The sequence below is a fragment of the Dryobates pubescens genome, chromosome 6, assembly GCF_014839835.1.
Source record: "Dryobates pubescens isolate bDryPub1 chromosome 6, bDryPub1.pri, whole genome shotgun sequence".
Lineage (NCBI taxonomy): Eukaryota > Metazoa > Chordata > Aves > Piciformes > Picidae > Dryobates > Dryobates pubescens.
The window spans coordinates 12,766,388-12,786,272 of NC_071617.1; the positions used below are offsets into that span (position 1 = coordinate 12,766,388).

General features: G+C 39.5%; 1 protein-coding gene across 1 annotated transcript in view; it reads right to left on the minus strand.

The window, feature by feature from the left end:
• HBS1L (HBS1 like translational GTPase) overlaps positions 1 to 19,885 on the minus strand; it is a 64,453-nt gene that overhangs the window by 18,180 nt on the left and 26,388 nt on the right. Inside the window, exons 6-9 of the mRNA XM_054162614.1 lie at positions 15,520 to 15,630; positions 5,626 to 5,882; positions 4,999 to 5,164; positions 2,292 to 2,409 (exon numbers count right to left, since the gene is read on the minus strand). Coding sequence (XP_054018589.1) covers positions 2,292 to 2,409; positions 4,999 to 5,164; positions 5,626 to 5,882; positions 15,520 to 15,630 — 652 coding nt within the window. The remainder of the gene's footprint in view (positions 1 to 2,291; positions 2,410 to 4,998; positions 5,165 to 5,625; positions 5,883 to 15,519; positions 15,631 to 19,885) is intronic.

Here is a 19,885-nt window from a genome sequence, read left to right on the forward strand (position 1 = left end):
AGGTAGTTGGGGATTCACCTCCTAACAGAACTCTCCACAATAAAAAGGCATCAGAGCCACATTTGTTTTCTTCCCCTCACTGCTTCAGCACTGAGTTTAATAAGCAACACAAGCTTGCAAAGTTTCATTGATTCCTTGATAGGCTTCACAATGGACCAGTCTCCCACTACCCTGAGAGTAGAAGGAACACAGCAAATCTTATTTGGCCAGAGCCATCTTTTGATGAACTGATAAAACTGCTGGTGGATTTGCAAATCTTAACACTTCTGCCTCTGTTACTCTTCCACAAAGACAAACAAATTTAAATTAAAGTTGTGAAGAAAATGTCATGGCTGCCTCAACCTTTTCCACTGTTCTGAAACCTAAAGATCCATTTCTAATTTTAAAACTCCAGAAACACATACTCCACAATACAGATATCTACACAGGCTCTACACCATAATTTGCAAGCTCCAGGCTATTCCGCAGCCTAGCCACTTGGTCACAAGGTATGAATTCTTATCCAGGCTCTGCTTCAGAGCTAGAGCAGAATATGGGGCAAATCAGTCTTCCTATAGTATAATTCTCTATCTGTAGAGAATCCTTACATGCATCCTTACTGAGATCTTAAGTCAAATTGACAATTCAGGCTGTAATGACACAGACAAAGCAAAAACCTCTATACAGTAGCTTAGCTTTGGGTAAAATAAAAACATTTCAAATATCTTTTATCACACCTTTGCTTTGGAGAATCATTTCTACTACTTAAAAGGGGCACCTTCAAGAGGAAAAAACAACGCACACATTTTATGTCATGGAAGCACATTATTTTTGCCCTCTCCATTTTTTCTACGAGTAACTAACCGATATGAGAATGGCAAGTGAGTGCCATACTGAATTCAGTGGGCAACAAAGCTGGTGAGGGGTTTGGGAGCACAAGCCCTATGAAGAAAGACTGAAGGAGCTGGGGTTGCTTAGCCTGGAGAAGAGGAGGGTCAGGGCAGACCTTATTGCTGTCTGCAACTAGCTGAAGGGAGGTTGTAGACAGGTGGAGGCTGGTCTCTTCTCCCAAGCAACCAGCACCAGAACAAGAGGACACAGTCTCAAGCTGTGCCAGGGGAGGTTTAGGCTGGGTGTTAGGAAGAAGTTCTTCCTTGAAAGAGTGATTGGCCATTAGAATGGGTTGCCCAGTGAGGTGGTGGAGTGGCCATCACTGGAGGTGTTTTGGAAGAGACTGGATGGTGTGCTTGGTGCCATGGTTTAGCTGATTAGATAGTGTTGGATGATAGGTTGGACTCGACGATCTCAAAGGTCTCTTCTTCTAACCTGATTAATTCTATTCCAAAGCCCAATACTTCTGACTTACCTACTGTTCCTAAAGCAAGTGGCAAGTAATCTCTTCAAATGTCCTACTGAAAATACAGATGCATTCTGCATCAACTTTGTTACCTGTTACCTTTTCTCATTTCATATAAAATGAGGGGTTTGGAACACAAGCCCTACGAGGAGAGGCTGAGGGAGCTGGCATTGCTTAGCCTGGAGAAGAGGAGACTCAGGGGTGACCTTATTACTCTCTACAACTACCTGAAGGGAGGTTGTAGACAGACGGATGTTGGTCTCTTCTCCCAGGCAGCCAGTACCAGGACAAGAGGACACAGTCTCAGGCTGCACCAGGGGAGGTTTAGGTTGGATGTTAGGAAAAAGTTCTATATAGAGAGAGTGATTGGCCATTGGAATGGGCTGCCTGGGGAGGTGGTGGAGTCACCATCATTGGGGATTTTCAGGAGGAGACTTGATGGGGTGCTTGGTGCCATGGGTTAGTTGTTTAGGTGGTGTTGGATAGGTTGATGGGTTGGACGCGATGATCTTGAAGGTCTCTTCCAACCTGGTTTATTCTATGTATTCTATACTGTTCAATAGAAAGTCTTCTGACTGCTCCAAATCTTTAAGCTCAAAACCACTTGAAATCTTTACTTTCAGGACTTCTTGAATATACATATACCACATCTGAATAGCTTTCAAAGCTCTACTCTGATTTTATCAAGCTGCTACTTAGTATTCACATAACATCACTAATAAAATTTTCCTCCAAAAAGGTAACATTCCTAAACTACCTCCAAAAAAAAACAACCACCTAATACATTCTTTTTCAAGTTTAGAATACTCATGAAAACCTCAAAAACATCTTAGCACTATCAACAATTCCACTCCATCTTAGATTTTAAAAGAAAAAGACTTGGAAAGAAGAAGAAAACCAATTTAAGAAAAAATTATACATAATAATAATAATATTGGAAAAAGACCATCTCTACCTGTGCAGCTCCTGTGATCATATTTGGAATGAAGTCTTTGTGGCCTGGAGCATCCATCAGTGTAATTACTTTAGTCTTTGTCTCAAATTTGGTCATACCCACATCCATTGTCACTCCCCTTAAACAAAGCACACATACAACGCACCATTAAAACTGCTTTGAATGCTTCATAGAGATCTTAAGTACACCATTAAAAACACAATCAATAAATTATTCGCTTCATAGCTTTCACTTGATTTAGCTCGCACAAGAACAACTGAAAGAAACCTGCTTGCTGGAAAAGCAGACTTCTACAGCTGCCTTTCAGTAATTTTTGTCACAAACAGCCAGAATTCCAAGTACTAACTCCATGTACCCACAGACTGTCCCAACAAGCACAGTGGGAACACGAAAATTGTACTGTGTACTTAAATCATTACTGATCTCACTTTTTGTACTTTGTGCTTCAGAAAAAGGCATCACAGAGTAACAAGAACAGTCAAGCATAAGAAAAACAGAGGCATGGGACTATAGTAATACATGTGCAAAGATCCACATGAAGAACTACTGATCATCAAGGATGGATCACAGTGCTCTGCATCAGTTCCAAATCTAACATCCACATGTCCTGCACAGCACAGAGGGTGTTTGATTGGTTGATGGGTTGGACGTGGTGATCTTGAAGGTCTCTTCCAACCTGGTTTATTCTATGTATTCTATGCAAGATTCACCTGACCAAATGCAAACATCTCTCATGCTCATGTCAGCATCTGAGTTAGTTACATTAATCTCCCTTTACAGATGGGGCAAAACTTCTCAGATACTTAAAGTATGACAAACCAAAAAGTACTCCCATAAATAATCTCCCCAAACACTCTAACCATTTACAGATAGCTCCAGAAAGGTTTTTCTTTAAAAAAAATCCAAGTCAAAAAAAAGAGTCAAAAATATAACTTCAGAAAACTTTTCCCTTAATATTTACAATCTCTTTTCTGAAGTCTGTACCTAAATGCTGAACTGTTGAATACTAGAAATATCACAGATTAAGGGATATCACTTTTAAAGCTCATGACAAGTATTCCATAAACTTTACTTCCTGTTAGCGCTTTGCTCTCTGCAGGCAGTAAATGCTTGTCCCAAATGTTAATTATATCCTACCACAGGTAGCTTGTACTAATAAAATATCAGAACGAGTATGGTGTTTAAGTATTCAATTACAGATCTGTGAAAGGAATTGATCCTCCAAGTTTGTGTGGTTTACACCCATCTACAGGGATTAAGAAAAAGATCTTTCCTTTATTGGCTTTTCCTCACTTATATCCCTAAGACTCTAATGTCATGACAACACTACTGCTACAGTAACATCAGCCTTATTTGATATAAGGCCACTTATAAAATGTGAGTTTAAAATCACTTCATGACTGTTCCCTGCTTCTCCCTATCTGCATCCCCTCCAACACACACAGCCCCACTCAGGGTCTGCACACACATTTGTAAATGAAAGGACTCACACATGCAAAACTTGAGCTATTTATCTGTATCCACCCTTGAAAACAACTTTTCTGCAACAACAGTTGAATAACACACTCAACAGGAACTGCCTTTCTCCATGGTCTTCAGCATTAGTTCACACTGTGAAGGTTATCTTTCCAAACAGAAGAGCTTTTAATGCCATGAAAGTGTGGGTGGCAAGCAATTGTAAGAGCATAGAAAAGGAAATGCCTTCTTTTATTATTATTTTGTGAACACAGAATTATCATGTATTTAGTTTCACATACAGTGTTCTTAAAAACTCTTAACAAGTATTTTTTTAAATAAACAAAGAAAATTCCACTTCACTGCTTCCCCATTACATACCTTTTCAGTATGATGAAATTAAACTTTCAATTTTGTATTTCAATAAATTAAAGGCAGTGTATAAAGCACATGAACATCTTTTAGTAATTATCTATTTTATTCAACACAATGCAAGCCAGGTGATGAAGTGACATTTCAGTCTTTGTTTAGAATTACGACACTCAAGAGAACTTTCTGCAGTTACACAGCACTTTCCCATACAACCGTAAACAAAGTGAGAGAACGATGGAAGCAATAAACCAGCAAGGCAGCTTTAAATGAGCTAACCCAGCTCCCAGAAAAATTCTGCACTGTAGTTCTAACACTGCACTCTACAGCAAAGAAAATGCATGAAGAAGTACTCAACTTCTCATTTGCTTAACAACCAAAAATAATACCATTTTTTTCCTTTGGATAAGATGTACTCACATAGACAAAGAAAAATACTTGCTAATAAGTAAGTATCTTTAAACATTTAGCATTTTTCCAGGGTGTCAGGTAATGATAGGACTAAGGGGAATGGAAAAAAAAATAGAAATGAGTAGATTCAGATTGGATGTTAGGAAGAAGTTCTTCATCATGGGGGTGGTGAGACAATGGAACAGGTTACCCAGGGAGGTGGTAGAAGCCCCATTCCTGGAGGTTTTTAAGGCCAGGATGGATGTGGCTCTGAGCAACCTGATCTAGTGTGAGGTGTCCCTGCCCATGGCAGGGGGGCTGGAACTAGATGAATCTTGAGGAACCTTCCAACCCTAACAATTCTATGATTCTATGATATTTGTACCAAAACATTATTAGTAGACTGGTATTTCCTAACAAATGCTCTTCTTTCAGGAAATTTAAAAAAAAAAAAAAAGAAAGAAAGGGAATTCCCATTAAAAGAAGTTTCTACCTTTCTCTTTCTTCACCAGTTTCATCCAAGACCCATGCATAGGCAAAGGAAGCTTTGCCAGCCTTCTTCGATTCCTGCTCATACTTGTGCATAGTTCTTTTGTTCACATTTCCCAAGAGATAGAGTAGATGACCCATTAAAGTACTTTTACCTGCATCAACATGTCCTGTGGAGGAAAATAAATATTGTATCAATTATCTATAAATTTATGCATTTTAAATACAGCACAAGAAGAAATATACTAAAACAGATGACAATCGCATGCCCTGAATAATGTTTATGCAATCCATAGTTCCCCAATCCTGTACAACAGGCAGTTTATTGAAACTGTGAGCATGGTAGCCATACAGTACCTCTAAAAAGAACACTAGAAGAATGAAACTAAACCAAAGTACATTTTATTACATTGTCAAAATGAAGCCAAGACAACCTTACTGTCCTAGTAAAGGACATCTGAATGTACTCCCCTCCAAAGAATAACGGCCAAGCAGATGTGACTGAAAACAGTGCAAGATTTTCCTTTGCTTCCCTGTAGAGAGGACAGTTGTGTTTCTGTATCACTTCCAGATTCAATCAACACAGTTTTTAAACTCTCTGTTTGTAAAAAATGTAATTTAACAGTATTACCTATTACCACCAAATTAAGCAGTTGCTTCCCTCCTTGTCTCTTCTCCAACTCGGCTTTCACATCTATTTGTTGTTTTGTCTTGCTTGACTTTTTCACTGGAGTAGGCACTACATTCTGCTCTTCTGAAACCTGCATTACTTGAGGTGATGAAGCAGTCTCACAATTAGCTCTAAGTACCCCAGAAGCTACGCTGGAGTCTTCAGTCAACAATCCTTTCTGAGGTGTATTAACATGGCCATTTTCTTCAGCAGTCACACTAGGTGGGGTAAAAGAAAACACAAGGAATGCAATGAGAGAGAAGCCACAGAAATACCAGATAGAAATTGAATTTCCCCTTCACTATCATGTAAGCCCCAGAGAGAGTATGTGATAAGCCCATTAAGGTGGAAGTGATAATAAGCAGCTGGATACAAACCACACAGATAACAGCGCTGAGTATCTTGTCTGAAAAGCACCATGTACAAAAACAAGATAAGAAATAATCTTGCAAAATACATGAAACAGATAAATAATAGCTTCCCACAGCCACTTCTTTCAACAGGGAGGGAGAGTCCTGCAGAGCAACGAGAGAGAGGTACTTGTCTGAAGCAAGAGCCCACAGCAACTTAGACACATCAATCCTGTAACAGCTTCCACATACATTACAGCTGAACTCACTGTTCTATTGTGAGAACAGCAACACAGCATAGAGAGTGGATACTCAGCACATCTAAGCTGCAATGCTACATAGAACCACAATCTCCCTAAAATTAAGTGCCAGAGTTTGAGGGCCAGAATGATACTGGTACACAGGCCAGGTTGAGACATAAACTAACTCTCACAAGATCACACAGATCACTGGACCCACTCCATCAGGTCCATGTCCATACTATATTGAGGACTCCAGACCTAGACACAGTACTGCAGGTGAGGTCTCACCAGAGCAAAGTGGCAGAATCACCTCTCTGGATCTGCTGGCAATGCATCTTTTGATGCAGCCCAGGATGTGATTTGCCTTCTGGCCTGCAAGCACACACCGTCTACTCATGTCCAGCTTCTTGTCCATCAGCACCCTCAAGCCCTTTTCCACAGGGCTGCTTTCTATCACCTCATCCCCCAGTCTGTATTGATTCTGCCCAGGTGCAGAATGCTGCACTTGCTCTTGTTGAACCTCATGAGATTTACCTGGGCCCACCTCCCCAGCTTGTCCAGGTGCCTCTGGATGAAATCCTGTCCCTCTGGCATATCGACAATACCACTCAGCTGGGTGTCATCTGCAAACTTGCTGATGGTGCACTCGATCCTACTCTACTCCTATATTACTGATGAAAATATTAAAACAGCACAGATCCCAGTGCAGATCCCAAACTTCAAATCACTGACCATTATAGTATATTGACAGTACCTACAAAGTACTGTGTTTAAAACTTCATCCAAGTAGAGGCTTCTTCCCCATAGAAAACTGAAAATCCTTTCCCAATGCAACACTACCATGCTGCAGGCTGCTTTCTATGGAACAAGGTCATGAATGCTCTCAAACCTGCGTCTCCACATCCAGCATGAATTTTTCACTCTCAACTTTCTGTAACACCCCAATGAACTTCCTAGTTCTCCTTTTAAACTTCTATAATTGGTACCTCAGAATCCCACATTGTGTCATTTCTGCTTTTACTGGACACTACTTCTCATTTTCTGTCTGCATAGGAGTACTTCCATTGTGTTCATCCTTTTCCATTACATATACCTCAGGTAACCACATAGTCCAAGTATGTCAGTCTACTGAACAAAGCAATTTAACAGCTAGGATATAAAATAATTAAACCTAGGAAGTGTTCAGACTGAACATAAAACCGGGCTCTCCTAATAGCACTAAGCAACACTGGACATTCTATAGATCACCTTTTTTTCCCCCCTCAGTTTCAGACCTCATCTCTGTCATCAGTAATGCAGCAGAGTGATTGATTTTTGGCTCAAAACCAAGGTTTTCTCTTTTGTTAGAGATCCCAAAGCAGAAATTGAAACACACTTTTTTTTTTGCTAAGTTCACCAACCTAAGACCACAGTCTTGCGTCAAGTCTGGATACACAAACATGTTTCTCAAATTGGCTTAGCAAGGAACTTAGTGCACACTGCACAGATTGTGCCCATGCTTTTGCATAAGGCATAGATGATTCTATATGAAGCCCACTCACAAGAACTTATTCCATCAAAATGTTCTAAATCACCTGAACAAGGGCAAATTTATATCAAACTACTGTCTCAAGTCACAATCAAGACATTTTAGATCTGATGCTACGAAACCAGCTGTACTGTATCACAATCTAGTACCATAGTGTCAGTCAGGGTTGGAAGGGACCACAAGGATCATCTAGTTCCAACCCCCCTGCCATGGGCAGGGACACCTCACACTAGATCAGGCTGGCCAGAGCCTCGTCCAGCCTGGGCTTAAACACCTCCAGGGACAGCGCCCCAACCACCTCCCTGGACAACCCATTCCAGGGCTTCACCATTCTCATGGTGAAGAACTTCCTCCTCACATCCAGCCTGAATCTCCCCACCTCCAGCTTCATTCCATTCCCCCTAGTCCTATCACTACCTATTCTACCCTGACAAGCTAAATACCATTTCTGAGAAGACAAACTTGACTGCCTATATTCCAGAAGTTATTAAGCCATGATTGCTTTAGACATAGCTATGGTGAGAATGGAACAGGTTGCCCACCAAGCCAACCTAAGCCATTCTATGATTCTGTGGACATTTTGCTTCATAAAAACTGACTCAAAATAACCAAGCTGATAGAAGGTAATCATGCAGAGAATTGAGGTGACAAAAGCTTTCTACATATTAAAATACCACATTTAAAATCAAGGTAGTTTTTGCTTGAATCATATATTGAGAGCTTCATATTTACAATTAACTTTCACCAAACATCTTTCATCAAGACAATCTTCCATCTTTTCCCCTTTTTTTTCAGATAAACTTCAATGTCAGCAAAACATCTAGCATTTTCACATTGAAGTACTATGACTAACACCACTATGCAAAGGTCACACTGTCCTGCACATAGTGTATTTTACATTGATACCAAGTTTTCTTCTTTGAAATTCTATTATTTGAAGTTCTGGAGAGAAATAGTTGTATAAGAAGCTCTATCAAAGCAACCTTCACAGTTGGCTGCAGTTTTCTGCACTCCTTCCCAATCTACATTTAAAAAGAAAATTATTACTTGCAGCTTCATCTAATTAATGTGCCCATAAACATAACTCTCTTGTTTTACTGTAGCTTTCCAAAACACATTCAAAGACTGCCAAACCAAACCTATTAAAAGGCAAAAATGTATTTTGAAAGCCATGCTATTTATAAACTTCTAAATTATATTTTCTTTAGCTAGGTGATGATTTCTTTTCTAATCCCAGATGCTCAGATCTTCTTCTAGGCTAATACCTATGTCAGTAAGGATTGGGGGGGGAACCACCAAAGAAAACACAAGATAAATGCTGAGTGATAGAATTCAAACTGATTACAGCACCTGAAAGAATGGTGGTTATTGCCAGATAAAATAAGTACTCTCTCAGTTCTAAGTAGCTTTTCATGTTGGATAGTACAACAAAAGTGCTAGACAGGTGAACTAACAAGTGAGACATTTCTCCAGCCATCAAAATATTTGGCCTTGCCACGTTTTCAAGGCTGCAATATTTGAGCAGTCAGTACGCCTCTCCACTTAGAAGTTGCAGATATTACCATGCTTTGGAAATCTAAAAGCAACCTGTGCCATAATAAACCAAGACCTGTCATTTCAGAGGAGAAAGATCAGAATAGATAGTATATAATCTACTTACAGATTATCTCTGATGAATCACAAAATCACAGAATTAACCAGGCTGGAAAAGACCTTCAAGATCATCAAGTCCAACCTGCCACCCAACACCATCTAATCAACTAAACCATGGCACTAAGTGCCTCATCCCGTCTTATTTTAAACACTTTCAGGGACCATGACTTCACCACCTCCCTGGGCAGCCCATTCCAATAGCCAATCACTCCTTCTCTGATGAATTTCTTTCTAACACCCAGCCTAAACCTCCCCTGGCACAGCTTGAGACTCTGTCCTCTTGTTATGGTGCTGGTTGCCTGGGAGAAGAGACCAATTCCCACCTGGCTACAGCCTCCCTTCAGGTAGTTCTAGATGGCTAAGCAACTCCAGCTCCCTCAGCCTCTCCTCATAGGGCTTGTGCTCCAAACCCCTCACCAGCTTTGTTGCCCTTCTCTGGACACGTTCCAGCAACTCAACATCTTTCCTAAACTGAGGGACCCGGAACTGGACACAGTACTCAAGGTGTGGCCTGACCAGTGCTGAGTACAGGGGCACAATGACTTCCCTGCTCCTGCTGGCCACATTTCTGATGCAGGCCAGGATGACATTGGCCTTCCTGGCCACCTAGGCACACTGCTGGCTCATGTTCAGCCAGCTGTCAGCCAGGTTGCTGTGGCCAATGTGCAGAGCCCAGCACTTAGATGTGTTAAATCTCATGCCGTTGGACTCTGCCCATCTGTCCAGCTTGTCAAGGTCCCTTGCAGAGCCCTCCTACCCTCTAACAGATCAACTCCTATCCCCAGCTTGGTGTCATCTGCAAACTTACTGATTATGGACTTGATCCCCCCATCCACATCATCCATAAAGATATTGAACAGAATGGGGCCCAGCACTGATCCCTGGGGGAACATCACTAGTGACTGGCTGCCAGCTGGACGTGGCACCATTCATCACCACTCTCTGGGCTCAGCCCTCCAGCCAGTTCCTAACCCAGCAAAGAGTGCTGCCGTCCAAGCCACAGGCTGACAGCTTGGCCAGGAGTTTGCTGTGGGGGACGGTGTCAAAGGCCTTGCTGAAGTCCAGGTAGACTACAACCACAGCCTTCCGCACATCCACCAGGTGACCACCTGATCATAGAAGGAGATCAGGTTTGTCAAGCAGGACCTGCCCCTCCTAAATGAGATAATTCAGCTTTTGCTGCCTAATGTTGGAGAGAGTGAGTTTATTGCTAAGTACCTAAACAGGAAGACAGGCAGATGAAATGCACAATTCCAGTATCACAGAAGTACACGAGGAGAGATGCAGCAGTAAGACCCTGACAGCTGGTTATTCTTCATGGCAACCAGATGAGCAGTTTATTGAAAGCTTCCTAATAGCTCAGAAAAATGCTAACAAGCTTCATCTCTTAACAGTCATTAGAAAAGTGAGTTATATTGCAAATGTCTCTCAGTAAGCCATTTCAACTGATATTTCTCAAAATTGAATTGATTTTGCCAGAAGATAGACCTTACAGGCTTAACATAGTAGAACCTTGTATATCACCAGGGCAGGCAGCTGAGGGTATAAGCAAGTCAACTACATTAAGCAAGCATCTTTAGCAGCATAGTTCAAATTGGGTCTGAGTTACATTAAAGTATTGTACTTGAGGAAGAGCACTTCCTAACCAAGTGCTTGCATCTCTGTATGAGAATTTGATGGAACTACCAAGAGTGGTCTCACTTTGCCAGTACCTGTGCCTGTCTGCCACATCACTACTAGCTGCCAACATGGAGCCACTGAACAAGCAACTTCTGACTTCTTTAAAGGTCAAAACCATTACAGGCCTTCTATGTGTACTGAGGTCATGTACTCAAGAAAGCTTGACCGCCAACAATTCAGGCACAAATGTCAGAAGAGCTTACCACAGCTTTTTGTTAGGCAATCAGCAGGTATGCAAAAGTCTGGCAAGGCCAAATATTTTGTCAAAATTAAAACTGCCAGGCTAGAAACTTCCTACATTGTCTTCCCAACAAGGATCACAAGAGTAAACCCAGTAAAGCATTATGGTTACATCACTATTTTTCTTGGGGGGGAATCACATATGTTGTTATAAGACATATTAGAAGATACCCAACCACATGCAGCTGTTGAAAGGTTCATGCTACTATGCATTCAAAGAAGAGCTGAAAGCTTATCTGATGGAAACTAACTGCATGATTTAGCTTTTAAACATTATTTTCGATCTTCTAATCTGGACAATTAGAGAATTATTTATATACAACTGACTCTTTCGGAGTACTTACAGTCATTACAGGAATGTCTACGTTTATTTCCCCTTTCATAATTATTATTGGCCAGGCTGGTTAAAATAATCATCCCCCCTTGCTCACCTTCTGGCTTCCTTCATCACTTAATAAGAAGAAAAAGACTGATAAATAGTTTTGCTAGGGCATCAGAAAAACAGAAGTGAGCAAACTCCATTTTCTGCAGACAGTCCCACGAAGAACAACCAGCAACAAAAATCAGCAAATGCTCAAAGCAGTATTTCAATAATCCATTCATTTTAAATAAGATTAATTTCTTATTATGAGGTCACACCTCACATAACAAGTCTGAAGCAGCTGAGTAACAAGACCACTGGTTGTAAAAATCATGGTCCACAAATTACCACTAAGATCCCATAAAAAGGTGACAACAAACACTAGTTCACACATACTATACAAACACCTTCTAATAGTGTTTGTACCAACACCATACAAATATTTGGGAGTGGAAGTAAGTGGTTTAGAATCCAAAATGCTATGAATGACTTACAACACTGTCTTTGGTCAGTGATATGTACTTAGGAATCTGCGTTATTATAAATCCTCTGCACTATGTTGATCAAAGGAACAGTAACATAGACAACTCAAAAGAGCAAGCCTTTCTTAGGCTTTCATTCTGTTCCCTGGCAAGTCATCCTTATGCTGTCAATAATCCAGAAGACAACAGTAGAAGAAAAAGACCAACTGTCATGCTCATGGAATTAAGGCAGAGGTTCATGTTTTGCTTTGTTTTTAAAGTTTAAAAATGGATGTGTACAAAGTCATTACAAGCTTGCAAGACTACTGGCTCAGCTAACCACAGCATATTTACCACAAAGACTGTGAAAAGGAGCTAGCCAAGCTCCAACTACTAAGAAAAGAATCAGGAGAGCTAATGCCACTCTCCTACAGCAGATGCTGTTATGCTCAAGGCCTCGTCCCTCATCTTTTATATCAACATCCTAGTGCCTCAGTAGTGCTTTCACAATGGCCTGTAGGACATAAGAAAAAAGGAAGCCATTACAGACCCCTTGAAGTAGGTAGAGGGGTCTTTAGCCACGTAGATAACTTTACAATTTAGATTGCACTTTCTTCCATTCACTGATTGGTTGTGCTTCAAATCACAGACTCACAAAATGGCAGGAGTTGAAAGTGACTTCTGGAAATCATCTAGTCCAACCTCTCTACTAAAGCAGGTTTGCCTAGATAGGCTGCACAGGAAAACATCCAGGTGGGTTTTGAAAGTCTGCAGAGAAGGAGACTCCACAACCTCTAGGGGCACTGTATTCCAGTGTTCCATCACCCCAAAGTAGTTTCTCCTTAGGTTCAAGTGTAACCTCCCATGTTGTGGTTTGCACCTGCTACCCCTTGTCCTGGCACTGGGCACCACTGAAAAGAGCCCAGCCCCATCCTCATGACCTTCATGACCTTCCACCCTTCATAGTTATACACACTGACAAGAATCCCTCTCAGTATTCTCTTTTCCAGGGTGAAGAGCCCCAGATCTCTCAGCCTCTCCTCATAAAGAGAGATGCTTCAGACCCCTACTCATCTTTGTGGCCCTATACTGAACTCCCTCCACCACTTCCCTGTCCCTCTTGAATTGGAGCCCAGAACTGGACACAATACTTCAGATGCATCCTCAGCAGGACAGAGCAGAGGGGGAAGAGAATCTCCCTTGACCTGCTGTCCACACTATTCTTAATGCACTGCAGAATATCATTGGCCTCTTGGCCACAAGGGCACATTGCTGGCTCCTGGAGAACTTGTTGAACACCAATACTCCCAGGTCCTTCTCTGCAAAGCTGCTCTCCAGTAAAAACCTGATACTTTTTTTTGACAATTGCTCCACTTCTTATATATTCCTACCATTTAAAGCCAAATATCTAATGTGCATCCAATTTCTACAGCAAAATGGGCTTGTTCTCAATCAGTATTTCAGCAGTACCACTAAATAAGTGAAGTGAATTAAAAGCCATCTTCACAATATTGAGGATTTATCCAAAAGGATTACCATCAGGTCCTGAAGACTTAATTTCTTCTCTCACAAAAAGCCAATATGTCACTGAACTGGAAGCAAGCATGATACAAAATATTTCAGGGTCCCTGAAGGGAAGCAAAGAGGCTGAGAACCATGTTAGAGCCAACCATCACAGACTGAGTCATCAATAGCCTAACCAGGAATACTTCAGCCTACAGATGAGGGAGCATTCTTGTTATGCCCTCCTTCCCCATGGACCTACCACACAGACAGAAGGCATGGCAGTTACTAAAAACATATCAAAGACACAAAATTCTGTATTTGCTCATTTATAAAGAAATATTTTAAATAGTCATTATTGCAGCTAAAAAAAATAAACAGACTCACTCTCTAATATCCAGGACTACTTAGCAGATCTTTTTCACTCACTTTAAGATTCCTTTCTTTTAACAACCTTCTATCAAAATTAATCTAATCCACAAAAGTTCCCATTAAAAACTCCAATTTTTATGAAATGTAGTAGAAATAACAGAGATGAAGGTGCCATGACACTGACAGGAATTTCATGGTCAAGTCCAGTTGTCACACTAAGAGTTACTAATTGAAGACAAAGGGAAAAATTAAATTCCCTTTTATATACTGCAAATCTTACAGAGTACAAAATGAGGATTTTCAAAAGCCCCAAGTTCTTCATTTGGAGTTTACTGCATTTAAGTAGCTCAATGACACTGTGTCTCTCAGCACTGGCACTTAGCAGTATAAAGGGAACAATGACATAGGTTTCACATCTTGGATTGAATGTGTTTAAGAGACTTAAGTAGATGCAACTGCTTGTTTTCCACTCAAGTTATCAAACATGCACAAAATATTGTAAAATACAGACCATGCTGCCTTCTTACTCCCAAAAACCACTTTCAGAACCTTCATGCTGCAGGATGGGGTGGAGATATTGGCCCTGCTTATGCTTGTTAATTTTTCTCCTGAGGGCAAATTAAGGAACTTCTTGCTGCACATTAGGCGGATATTACGGAATGGAGAGAATAAGCACCTCCAGTAATTTAAGACAGAACCATTAACTATTCCTACTAGAAAAAGCCTAATAAAATAATTAAAAAATTAATAAAGTGGGGAGTCAGAGAATGCTACATGTAATGACATTTGACAGACTGTATTCCCAACACACATGTCCTGTCCTTACATTTTTAAGTCTTCACTGCTGGCTACTGTTGTAGGTAGACTGATTCAGACATCTGTTTCCATGCTCCCACAAGACATCCCTACAACAGTTCCAAGTCAGGATATAATCCCAACTGTTGCTCAAACACTCTAATTTAGCGAAAGCATGAGGACTGATTTCTTGTCTACACCAGTTATACCCTGGACATCTGTTGCAGTTAATAAAAGCTGCAGAGGAAGGCAGAGTTTAGCCACAAGTGATTGTTTTCCCCATCAATTATTCTTAAATGTATTACTTCCTTTGAAGAACAAGCAATTACAGTTAAGATTTATTGATTTCATAATTCCACTTAGAGAACTAAATTTAAAACAAACGAACACCAAGAAAGTTCAGTATTCTATGAAGCGGATGTTTAAATACTCTGACTAGCTGACATCGCTCGGCACTATTCATAGTGAAAGGATTTGTTAAACTCAAAACGTGAGGTACCGTCTTCTGAAAGTAATTCTGAGTCAAACAAGAAGCTGAGATGGTTAGTTCTGGATAGTGACACTAAAACTGCTGTAAAAAATAGACAAAAAAAGAAGAAGAAAACTTGCTACAGGTGCATCAGTCTGAAAGAGCTGCTGATGTACCTTGATGTATGAGGGCTTGGCTTACCATGGAACTTCAAATCCCATAGATTGTTTCTTTCCAGACACTGTCATTTTGGCAATTTTTGGCACAATTTCAGATTCCATTCTGGCTGATTGGGAATCCCTTGTTTTTCCTAGTAATAGACAAAAAGTAAGTTTGAACTTAAGGTTGTGGTTTAATAGGTGTTAAATATAAATTTTAACACGTTACATTACTTCTATTCAACCCAAAGACACCAGTCTGTGATGATGAATTCTCACACTTCAGTATCTCACTTGCATATATTGCATATTGAGTCAAAATAATCTACAAACAGTTCTATTTATTGCAAAAATCTCATCTGTATGTCCAAGCAGTCACATGGCACCTGTACCACTCAAGAGCTTTACTTCAATAGCCAGTTAGTTTAATTCTTGTTTAGAATTTTTCTTTTGCCTTCACATTGTTGAGCCTAAAGGCTACTATTTTAAGGTTAAATAAATAAATAAAATGTCTGCACCTCAGGTACTGCTAGCAGCAGCACAAGCTATGTGTGGGCTACCAGGCCTTCCCAGAAACCTGGAAACAGAGTTGTCTTGTACTGAATTACCCTGAAGAAGCCAAGCAATACCCAAAACCTAGCTAATTTAAAGGTTATTTAGAAATAATTACCAGAGTTGAGTAACTTCAATTACTTTAAAAGGTATCAAAACTTGAATGAAAACACAATTACAGTAAGACTCATTCTTAACTTTGTGAAACTGCAGTTTCACAGGTAATAGCACTACAATGCTGTTAGCTGCTTGTCAAGCTGTTAAAAAGAAGTATTTTTTTTCTCCTCTGAGAAGTTTAAAGGAAAAAGAAGTACACTAGCTCTTATCTTTTCACAGTTGCCTGTTTAATATGTTAGAATACCTCTTCCCTTCAGGGAAAAAGACTTCCAGTTTTACACCATGAGTGACAGGGGCTGCACCTTCTGTTCTGAAAGATGTTATACACACAGGAACACAAAACAATAACCTGAATTCAGAATTAAGCTGCAAGTTTTAGACATTCTTCACCCACATATGTATCTGCAAACTTAGAAAAAACCCTGCTACTCTTCCAGTAACAGAGCAGTTCAGGTAGTCAACTAAATCCTTATCTGAATAACAAGTAAAGTATTTTAGATTACAACTGTAAAATGGACTATTGGAGTATTTGGTCCTACTCATGTAGGTTAACTTCTTAGTGTGTTCTGAGGTATGATGAGTACACCTTTAAAACTACAGAATCATATTGCTTTGCAGGTTATATACAAAGTTGTGGTCAAGGCCCTTGGAAGGTAAGGAACAGAATGACACAGGCATGTCTATAATAGACAGTATACCAAAAAAAGACCTTTGTGCAATTTTTTCTAAACAGTCACACCACAGATTGAAGCATTCTTATTTAAATGATGACATGGTCTTCATCTCCCTTGTTTGGCTTATCTTCTGAAACTAGTTTTACTGGGGACCTCTGGAAGCATCATTCTGGATGTCTGTTATTAATAGTTGCGTAACAAGCACACCGTACATAAGGAAAAAGAGTAAGAGAAATACAGACAACAGCACAAGTCATGGTTATGATAATCACAAATCATGCAACTGACAAATAGTAAAGATTCAGAATACACAATTTTCAAATCACTGGACAAAGACTACTAGTTAAGAACAAAGATTTTGTTGCACCTTCAAGCTCCTACATACGATTACCTACACCATTTTTAAATAAGTAATAAATCACTTGAGTTACAGTAAAATTACATTACTTTTGTTGCCAGCTTCTTTTCCCCCCACTTCAATTTAAACAATTTTCAAGCAGACATCACTTTCAACTGGCAGTTTAACATGAAGGCTTTGCATGTCATTTGAAAGCTGAACTACAGTTAATTCTGAGAAAATAATATGTTTGAAATCTGGCTGCTAGGAACTCATCATTACCCCCCAAAAAAACCCAATGAAATTGAAATGAGATTAATTGAAAGAAACCCAAGGTGACAATTCATATTATACAATCTGAAAATAACTTGCAATCTATTAGGAATATTTGCTACCCATGACAACAGTACAAAATCAAAAGTCAAAGTTTTGATAAAATAACACTTTACCTAATCAATTTATACATTAGGTTGCACTCTGTACATAAACCTCGCAGGTGTTTGACACTGATCCAAAGTTAAACATGCAATGAGACAAAACACATTCAATGAATCAAGTACTTGACATAGACAGAAAGACAGAAATTTAGGAGTAGAGATTAGGAAACACTGGAAGTTGAAAGAAGATACAAAAATAAAATGAAAATGAGTAAGAGAAAGTAAAGTAAATGTCCATCAATTGCATTGACAGTTTGGGTGGTGCTTTATTTTCTCTTTACTTAATTATTTTTATAAAGACTAATACTTCACACCATAGGTAGAACAAGGAAGAAGACCAGGATCATACAAAGACAAATCAAATCACAGAAGATAATCCTAGAATGGAGGCATTCATATAGATGCAAAGACAACACAGTAATTATTAGTAACACTGCTGACAGAAGCATCACAGATAATTTCCTGACCTGAGTGTTTTTATAACCAAGTACAATAAAATCAAGCAGCACATTTGAGATAAGGACTAAGTCTGTCTTTTGTGCACTGCAGGCACCATTAAAGATTAATAATTATGGGGCTCATTACAAAGAACACAAGGCTAGGAAAGGATACTTTATTATCTAATCTGCACGATAAATTCTTACCTGTTTTAGCAGGCAAAGCAAAAGCTATTCAGCACTTAACAGATTGCATGCAAATCCTTAAACTGCACCTTGGACTAAAAGGAAGTCAATGCACAATGCAGATTCAATTCTTCTTAATCAATAAGCAGAGTGTCCTATAGCAACTGAAGTGCACTACAAACCTGGAAGAAGTGTAGGAATAGCAATCCCAATCTGATCAGGACAAAAGCCCCTGTGAAGAAGATCACCTCTGAGGGGAAAGGATATAGAAGGTTTTTGCCAAGAACAACTTTATATAAAGTTCTTCATGCCTACTGCCATTTGGACATTTTTAAACACACCCCCAAGTAATTCAATGATAGAATGTTTCCTAAACCAAGAATACATGTACAATGAAAACAAACATGGATATACCTCTCAAAATCCTAAAGAAGACCCAAAACCTCCTGGTTTACATTTCACTACTCTAGCAATGCAAAAAGAGTGAATCACATGCAGATAAATGCACTGATTGGCCAACAATGTCAAATTGCAGAGCAAGAGATTTTACTGAAGAGGACACTCCACATAAATTCTAGCAATTCACTAGCTTAACAGTAAGAAAGCTGAAGAAATTTTCCTCTTATGAAAACAGAAAGTATGCATTCATGAATTCTAAAAAATGTGGACTCATCAGCATGATAGTTCTCATAATTCAGAATGCTTTAAAACTTCCAGCCTGTTTTAAGGAAAGCAGTTTTCAGACAGGTATTTCATATTTAGACTGCACTGATATCAGAGTACCTAGACTAAAGCATACCACAGCTACGAATCAAACATTATTACAAAACCAAACATGCACTGGTGTACCTTGTCTCAGTGTTAAGTCAAGATAAGCCCAATACCAAAGAGAACAGACAGACTTGAATTGACATTACTCCAGTACAACTACAGCTGTGCTTTTACCTATTCTGTGTCTGCCAGTTGGTCTTCTGACTCAAAAGACTTTTGATTTAGTCAAAAAGTATTACTAATGACACCTGTTGTGACTACAGAAGTATTAAAAGCCCAAGCCCAAAATCTGATGGTACAGTAAAGTATGTGCAGACTGATAAGCAGGGCACAAACACATATATATGTAGAAAGCAAGTAAAATGTATGGACAGTCTTAAAAAATGACAACAGTTTGGGTATTCAAGCTGGAATAGCAAAAGTCTTTGGACATATTCAACCATCTTCCTTTACTGCAAGCAACTCCCTGGATTTTGGATTTCCTTTGTAAAAAAAATGGCTGCAAGGAGTACCTGTAAAATATTTATTCTTTTAAAATCACACATAACAAGCTTGGAGAAGTTCTTTTTTCAGTAAACAAGAACATAACAATCAGTCCTTTCACTAATTCTGTTAGAACTATGGAAGTTATGTTTCAGCACCTGGAAGAGCTGACTGCCAGTTTACTCTGTTGTCAGGTAGTTTAGAGACATGTAAGAAAAAACACCATCTCAAGAAGACATGCTGATACCAAGGGAAACAGGGATATTGACATATGTGGGGAAACCCATACTAGCACTGAGTATTTAAATCCACACTGGCTTCATTCAGAAGGCCATTCATTACCTTTACAACAACAGTAGTAAAATGCCACTGTTTTCAATTCCTATACACAGAGGCTTCTCAATTTGTCCTGTTG